The sequence below is a fragment of the Arachis ipaensis genome, chromosome B01 (assembly GCF_000816755.2).
Source record: "Arachis ipaensis cultivar K30076 chromosome B01, Araip1.1, whole genome shotgun sequence".
In the NCBI taxonomy this organism is placed as follows: Eukaryota; Viridiplantae; Streptophyta; class Magnoliopsida; order Fabales; family Fabaceae; genus Arachis; species Arachis ipaensis.
The window spans coordinates 131,666,109-131,674,910 of NC_029785.2; the positions used below are offsets into that span (position 1 = coordinate 131,666,109).

The 8,802-nt window shown below is 42.8% G+C and overlaps 1 protein-coding gene and 1 long non-coding RNA gene across 2 annotated transcripts in view; both read left to right on the forward strand.

Moving 5' to 3' along the window:
* LOC110263685 overlaps positions 1-1,545 on the forward strand; it is a 2,912-nt gene extending 1,367 nt beyond the window's left edge. Inside the window, exon 3 of the long non-coding RNA XR_002349571.1 lies at positions 629-1,545. This is a non-coding gene — a long non-coding RNA (uncharacterized LOC110263685). The remainder of the gene's footprint in view (positions 1-628) is intronic.
* On the forward strand, positions 2,367-3,316 carry LOC107614890. The gene is made up of 2 exons (XM_016317020.1): positions 2,367-2,840; positions 3,029-3,316. The coding sequence occupies exons 1-2, from the start codon at positions 2,367-2,369 to the stop codon at positions 3,314-3,316; spliced, it is 762 nt and encodes a 253-aa protein (XP_016172506.1).

Below are 8,802 nucleotides of genomic sequence, written 5' to 3' on the forward strand. Positions count from 1 at the left end.
GTGAATGTTGCCACCCCTATGAATCATGAACCGAAATTGTGGTTTCATGCTCTTTTTTTTAATGTCTGAACAGCATCTCGCTTTAATAATGAGAAAGTGAGACTTGTGCTTTGTTGGGATCAAATTCTTCGTATGATTACTTTGGATTATTCTAAATGCTTTGTGAATTTGTGTTGTTGTTAGTCTGATGATTACTTAGTTTTTAGTATATTCTAGTTATTCTTTCAAGGAAGGATGTAATTCTCATTAAAATTTTAGTTTATTCTCACACACCTCACAAATCCATGAAAACTATTGGTTTGGACTTTGGAGTTTAGTTTAAGCTTTATACGTGTTAATAATTTCTTGTTTGTTGGTGTACAAAGCCATGCTTGTGAGCAGCACATATCTCTAATTCATTTAACTATTTCATTTTGGTGTTTGAGATTTATTGTATCAAGTTTTCTATCTCTGAAGCGAGTTTATTTGATTAATCAAATTCAATCATCAATATGTATCATTATGATGAATACATTTATAGCTTTTTCTTTTAATCACTAGTAGCTAACTTTCTTCAATCATACTTATAGCTAGTAATTAATAAATTCTTATTTTATTTTACAAATTGCAATATGACTTAATTTTACAGGGACTTAGATGAAGAATTTAGAAAAGACTTATTGGTTATGGGAAGCTTTGATTCTTAAAGACTTGAATAAAACGCACATGATGAAGATTTGGTGCTTGGAAGTATTCTTAATATTTTCCCATCATTTTCACTGGAACAACCATTGAAAGGTGATCTTTCATTCTTTCTTAACATTTTATTTGATGATGCACATAAATACTTTGAATACTTTAATAATATACATAAGAATAAAAGGATGTAGAAAAATGTAAGAGTCTTCTATATTCTATATGAAGTTGGGTTGCAGATTAAATATACAAAGGGCAACAAGGTAAGTGTAAAATGTCCCCAATTATATGGCAATTTGTTTGACTTTGTAATCCTAGAAAACAGGAGGGATTTGAAGAGGAATTGTTATGGTTTTTGTTGACAAAATGGTGTGAGCACTAAAAAGGCTTGGTGGCCATTATGCTATAGTAATAATGTATTTAGACTCGCTACCTATCTTGCTATTATATGTTAAATGTTTGCAAGCTTATTAAGAGTTAGATACATTTTAGCAAAAGCATCTATGAAGTTTTTCTTTCATGTATATATATTTTTTAATTTAGGTGATTTCAGGATAAGCTTGCTAAGGAAATGGCATATGTTGCTACAGGATTTGGGCATGTAATGTTGCCTGAGAATGTTCATGAACCAGCCTTAAATTGTGCATTTTAATCAAACCAAATTATTTTTTGCACAATTTTAGACAAGTAACATAGTTCTGAACATTTGCAAAAACTACAAGGAATCTTTGGAAGAAGTTGTTGTCTTATTGAGCAGGTACATTTTAGGCATAATTTTATATGGTCCTTTTTCATATATTAAAGGATGAATAATGTAATGTTAGGATACTTAGAGAGATGCATTTAACCGTGAAAGTGTCAATACAAGTTTCTTTTGATATATTACTCAGTTTTACTTAAATGAAAATTAGGGTAAAAAACTTATATGCGCCAAGGGGAGTTTAAAATTACCTAAATCAGCTAAATGAAATTCTGATACATCAATCCACCAAAGATCACTTTAATGTAATTCGAATCAATAAAATTCGAATTAGATTTCCACATAATTCGAATTGACAAAGTTCGAATTATTCCCAAGCATTATTCCAAGGTAGTTCGAATCAACATGCATCGAATTAAGGATGCATAGTTCGAATCATATCAATTCGAATTACTATCATGACGTGGTTAAGGGGGAAGTTCGAATCTTCTTGATTCGAATTACTCTCGTTTGGTAATTAAAAGTAATTCGAATTGAGTTAATTCGAATTACGTATATATAGTGCGAATGGAATTGATTCGAATTACTGTGAAGCAGAGCTCTATATATATGAGGTGTACGTGAGTTGCTCTCAATAGAGGGACAGATGGCTAGTGAGGATAGTTTTCTAGTGTTGGTTCACCACAGAGGATCGATTAAGAGAAAAACTCGATCCGGTGTGAAGTTCACCGATAAGGATCATCTCTGTATTATCGTGAGGCCTACGACGAGCTATGATGACCTTGTTAGCTCTGTACTGCTGAAACTTGGTCTGGATGGTGTGAAAAGGGTTAAGAAGTTTTTCTATCGCATTTCAACCACGGTGCTCCAAGATATCGTGAAGTATGATTGTTTCATGATCGGGAGTGATGAGGACTTACAGGTCATGTTTCATTGTCGCCGGCAGTTTTCCGAGGTGAGGACACCAGAGCTGTTGGCAAAGTTGGTTGATATGGTATCCAGTTCGGGGGATTCAAACTGGAATACACACACTTTAGCCACGGTGGCCGGTTCTAGCTCGAGACCTGCCGTTGCTTCTTCCACCGTCCTTGCGTACGAGCCACCGATCCAGCCTGTTGCCTCCCTTTCGTTCGTTGTTGATCTTAGCGGCAATGTCGGTGACGAGGTTGGTACAGGGGAACATCTTCCGACCTCATTACATTGTGCTACACCGGCTGGTGTTGGAGACGGATTGTTTGATGATCCAGATGACGATGATGTTGAGCCGGATCTGATTGCTGATGACAGTGGCGATGACCTCAGAGCGAGTGACCCGAGAGGGGTTGTAGGTGGATCTAGTTCTGGCACACAGCAGTACCTACCCCATTTTTCATCATTGGACCTGGATGCCATGAGGCAGGATGGGCTTCTTGGGCAGGCTGCTGGATTTGGCACTAGAGATGCAGATGGGTCTGTTGGTAACTTGGTATGACAGAGTTCCAGGTTGGTCAGCAGTTCTAGGATAAAGATGAGACCATGTTGAGTGTGAAGACTTACAGCATCCACCGAGGGGTACAGTACAAGGTAGTTGAGTCTGACTATCGCCGGTATGTGGAAAAGTGTTCTGAGTTTGTGAATGGGTGCACATGGTTGATTCGGTTGAGTCTCCGGCAGCGCAAGGGCATCTGGGAAGTGAAACGGTACAACAGACCGCATACGTGTCTCGCCACCTCTATCTCCAGCGACCATAGGAGTTTGGATTATCATGTGATATCGACATTCATTATGCCAATGGTGAGGGCTGATGCATCTGTCAACATCAAGGTGCTCCTAAATACCACGGCCGCAAACTTTGGATTCAGGCCGACGTACAGGAGGGTCTGGATGGCGAAGCAAAAGGCTGTTGCCGTCATCTATGGTGACTGGGATGAGTCGTACAACGAGCTCCCTAGGTGGTGTTAGGAGTCCAGTTGACCATGCTTGGTACAGTAGCAGTCCTTCGGACATGCCCTGTTCGAGTTGGGGGACAGCTGGACGAGTCTCAAGCTTATTTTCATAGGCTGTTCTGGACGTTCCCACCTTGTATCGAGGCATTCTGTCATTGCAAGCCGTTGGTGAGTATTGACGGCACCCATCTATATGGCAAGTATGGGGGAACGTTGCTTGTCGCAATTGCACAGGATGGGAACTCCAACATACTGCCAGTGGCATTTGCACTAGTCGAGGGTGAGAATGCTGAGTCGTGGTCCTTCTTTCTCTCTCACCTCCGTCAGCACGTGACACCGCAGCCAGGTCTGCTAGTTATTTCGGACAGGCATAATGGCATCAAGGCCGCGCTTGAGGCTCTTGATGGGGGATGGCTACCTCCGGCTGCATACCGGGCATTCTGCATTCGACACGTAGTAGCAAATTTCGCCCTCACCTTCAAGGGCAAAGACGCTCGGAGGCTTCTTGTGAATGCCGCATATGCCAAGACCGAAGTGGAGTTCGATTACTGATTTGACATTCTGCGCTCTGAGAATCCGACGATGTGTGACTGGGCGAACAGGATTGAGTATTCGTTGTGGATACAGTATTGTGATGAGGGGCGCAGATTCGGGCACATGACGACCAATATCTCTGAGTGTGTGAACTCAATCCTTAAGGGTGTTAGGAACCTCCCTGTGTGCTCGCTGGTGAAGGCCACATACGGCAGGTTGGCTGAACTATTTGTCCGCAAGGGGAAGGAGGCCGAGGCCCAGCTGGGTACCGGACAACAATTCAGTCAATACCTGGTAAAGTGTATCGAGGCCAATCTGAAGACGGCTATGTGAAACTCAATGCTGCATGATCTGATGAACTAACGAAATTAAATATAACACTGATAACGAAAAGATATAACATACAACAAAGATAACGAAATAACATATACCACGATACACAAATCATCTAAAGAGGTGTGACCCCGTGCCACAAAGACGTGGAACCCGTGTCCTGTGACCTCTACGGATAAGGGGCTCCTCATCCTCGATCTCATCCTTTTCGTCCTCCGGGGGTGGCTGTGCAGGCGCCCTAGACTGGACATGTAGGGGTATGGACGATGATGGTCCGGCGACTGAATGTGACACAGCAATATGTGCGGATGCTGGGGTCCCACCCAAGGCGAAAGCCTGAACAGGTGCCACGGAGGGAGGCTCATTCAGATCGACATCTAACACTGCCTATGTCCCCGTCGTCTGTCCCCGTCGACGCGCTGCCTCATCCTCCTGCATGATGGTGGTGATCTCATCTAGGAAATGTGATCCACCAAAATCCACGTCAATCCCATCACCGGCAAGAAACTCTGAAAACATGGATCCCGGAATCACCCATGGCGTATTCTCCTGAGGTGTCTGGTCGTCAACGGGAACACCAACGGAGTAATCTCCGAGCGGCCCCTCTCCAAGCCCAGTGTCAGCATGGCTCGATGGATCTCCCATATCGGATCCATACCACTCTCCACCATGTCCACCATGAGCGGGCCTAACACCCTCCACTGGAGCCCCTCTTTCAGCGGCATGATCACCACGATCAGGCATATCCTGCCTAGGAGCAGCCCCCTTCTCCTGCCTCCACGCCCTCCTCGTCGACCACCGCCCCTACCGGCCTCATCACCCTCCTCCATAGCCTGGTCTAGCCATCTCCACTCACGCTGGCTACGACGTGTCCCGACTTGAGCTCTCCTCTCAACCCGACGCCTGTCAGGAACGTCATCAACTCGGTCCATATCAGGAACTCGGCCGGCACCCCTCTGCGTCACCTCAATCGGAATAGGAATACCTCTCGGATCCCCAAGTACATCTCAGGTGACAAGAACCTCTTTCCATGCTGATGCCACCAGGCCAAGAACTCATGTGAGGGTCCCGGGTCAGCAACAACATCGAACCGTAACACGTGATCCGCACGTGTCTCCCAGTGAAGATGCCAATGCTGTAAATAGGACGGGAACCAACGGTCACCTCCTCTCCCGTCCTTCGACATCAAGAAGTCGATGTTCAGGGCGGGATGCGGGGGAGGCTGTACGCTGCCGAACTGCGGTAACACTCTATCAACCTGATGCCACTCAACCACCGCAAAATATATCAGGGACGTCACACACCGCCATAACATCGTATGCCGAGGCTCCAAGACCTCCGGATGGACAACCTGGAGGACGTCGGGTGTGCTATAGGGCATCCATATAAACTGAAAAAAGCAAATCAACTCCATTAGACGAATTCGTTAAACCATATAAACTGAAAGAAGCATTAACTATACATATTAGATTAGCGTACTTACATCCCAAGCCTGTAACAAGTCAATCCTCAGTCGAGCCATCTGCACCCGAGGTCCCTTCTCGCTAATCCTAGGATTGTAACCTGACCACCTGCGTAGGAAATTAAACATGGTACTGCATTCATGAATGATTCTAAAAGGCATAAAATTACATGCGAAATTGAAAATAAATAAAATGAAGATAAATAGTACAATACGATAGTGGTACCTCGAGGCAAGGGGCCAGCTAAACGCATCATACCCAACAGGCCTAAAACCAGAAAACTGCCAAAAGATCCACGACTGAAGTAACTGTAACGGCTCAGCTAACTTCACGACATGTCTGTTGGCCACTCGGCACATGCACCGGTACAACCATGCTAGTGCAGCAGACCCCCAGCTGTAGCCACCCATCTCCTCAAGCCTAGCCACGAACGGGAGCCATCTGATGTGAATACGATTGCCGGACTTGTCGGCAAACAGCTGGGTGCCCAACAACATCATGATATAGGCACGGGCATAGCGCCTCACCGTCTCCTCATCGGCCCCCTCGGGGCACTCTCCAAAAGTCTCCTGGAGCCAGTGCAGTTCACTGCGAACTTCTGAATTTGGTTCGCGGGAGGTAACACACCGAGCAACTCATGGAACCACTGCCAAGCTAGCTGGCCACCCTCTATGTATACGTGGAAGTCTGTCAGGAAACCACTGACGTAACGTCCGTCCACTGGCAACCTTAACTGGTACGCGGCGTCCTGAAGTGTGATGGTGCACTCTCCGAACGGCATGTGGAACGTGTGCGTCTCCGGACGCCACCTCTCCACGAATGCACTCACAAGGGGCTCGTCCAATCGGAACCATCTGTCGTTCAGTCTCGCAAGATGGTATAGTCCGGCCATCTGCAAGTACGGAACGTACCTATCATCAAGTCGCATCCCCTGCTGCCGCCGCATGCTCGATATGCAACGCCGGGGCTGCGCATTACATGGACCGCATAATTAGAACGATTTACAATACCACTAATAGATAAAATTCATGACGTAAACAAGTAAGAAAATAACACATGCAATAGGAGATATAGTCAACCACTACGAAATTGCAAACAAAAGCCGCAAACATAGACCGCTTCTAAATTCCACATGCAAAAGCAAATTGTAGTAAACCGTTAGCAAAATCGCATACTCAAACCGCATCCAAAAAATCAGAAAAATAAACCACATGCAAATCCACTTACGAAAACTGCGGGCAAAACCACTCATTAAACCACTCGTTAAACCACGGGCAAATCCACTAACATAAACCGCATACAACACAACTAACCCAAACCACTAACATAAACCGCCAATAAAACCGCATGCAAAACCGCTATCATAAACCACTTGAAATACCGCTTTCATAAACCACTAACATAAACGAATATCATAAACGACCATCAAAAACCACTAACCTCGTCGTTGATCACCCCGGCTATATGAACGACTCCATCCAGTCGATACAGCCTTCCCGGATCGTCCCCCATCGCCTAAGTATGCCGCTCCAGAATTTCTCGGACCGGTTTTGGGTCGTTTTCTCTGGAATTTGGTGGGGTATGAGAATGGAAAACTGATTCGAATGAAATTGGTTCGAACTCCTTATATAGGGCACTCACTTGTAATTCGAATCAACTCATCTCGAATTACCTTTTGCTTCGAAATGTGAGTAATTCGAATCAACTCCTTTCGAATTACAATTTGTTTCGACTTGTGAGTAATTCGAATCAATTTAATTCGAACTTCCTCTTATTCACGTGTTCCTACTAATTCGAATTGATACAATTCGAATTATGCTTCTATAATTCGATCCAAGTGGATTCGAATTACTTGAACGACATGCTTGAGAATAATTCGATCTGTATTGATTCGAATTATTAAGGAATGTAATTCGAATTAACTTGATTCGAATTACATTAAAGTATGTTTTGGTTGAATAGTATATCAGATTTCTATTTGGCTGATTTGCGTAACATCTTTCCTCCCTTGGCTCAAATAGGTTTTTTACCTTGAAAATTAGGTGCAGAGGAAGACAAACAATTTAATATGTTAACTTGAAAGTCTATGAGAGATCAAAGTGACAGAAATCAAAGTAATTGATTATATACTCATGGAAAATATCAGCGATATTTTTCTCTTTTGTCATTTACTACTCGTCAATAAATTTATTTATTACAAGTCATTAGAATTAGTCTTGATCTGTTATTGGTTTATTAGGGATGTTAAACTAGCTTTTGCTTTGCATTATATGAATTTGAGATTGGATTTTGCTATGTTTTAGCATTTTGAAGGATAATCCTGAGAATCAGATGTTGTTTTGAGTGTTAGATGGATTAGAGAGTGATGAAACATGACAAGGAGGCATGAATTATGGTTTTCTTTGCAATAATAATCTAGAGCATTTGAGATGCACGGAATAGCATCATATTTAGACGTGATACACTTGATTAGGAGAATAAAACTCACACTCTTGCTCGTGTATGTGGGTATTTCACCATTCAAAAAAGAAAGTTATTTCAAAGTGCTTTGACTTTCACAAATTTTTTTATAATCTTATATAGCAGATTGAACTGCTGTCACAATATTTTTTAGAACCGATAGCGGCGGTTAAAAACCGCCACAATTTAAAAAAAAAACTATTTACCAAATAACGGTGTTTACAGTTGCACGCGGCAAAAAGATTTATTTGTTTTGCGACAGTTATATTAACCCTTTCTGAAAATAAATCCCCGCAAAAATTTCCTACGCACTATAGGACGGAGGTTGAAAAACTGTTGGAGATCGATTTTGCGGGCAAATTGCAAAATAAACCGCCGCTATTCGGCGTTTATGTTGTGGTGACTACATACAACATTAAATAAATAAATGGTATATTATTTAGAGTTTTAGAAGGACATTTAATTAGATTTAATTAAATGGTAACCTCCTCCCCTAAAATGGCCTTGGAACTTCCGTCGGTAAGCTCGCCTGTGTTAGTGTTTAGGACCAGGAGATTCTTTGGTTAATAATTAAACAAAAAATAACTACTAATTCACCTCGATCACTTCTGACTTTTTACCAATCCCATGCCGATATGCCTGTGTTTTATTTTAATTTATAAGCAAATCCAACTTTGGCTAATAATTGCATATTATTTAAGAGTTTTATACA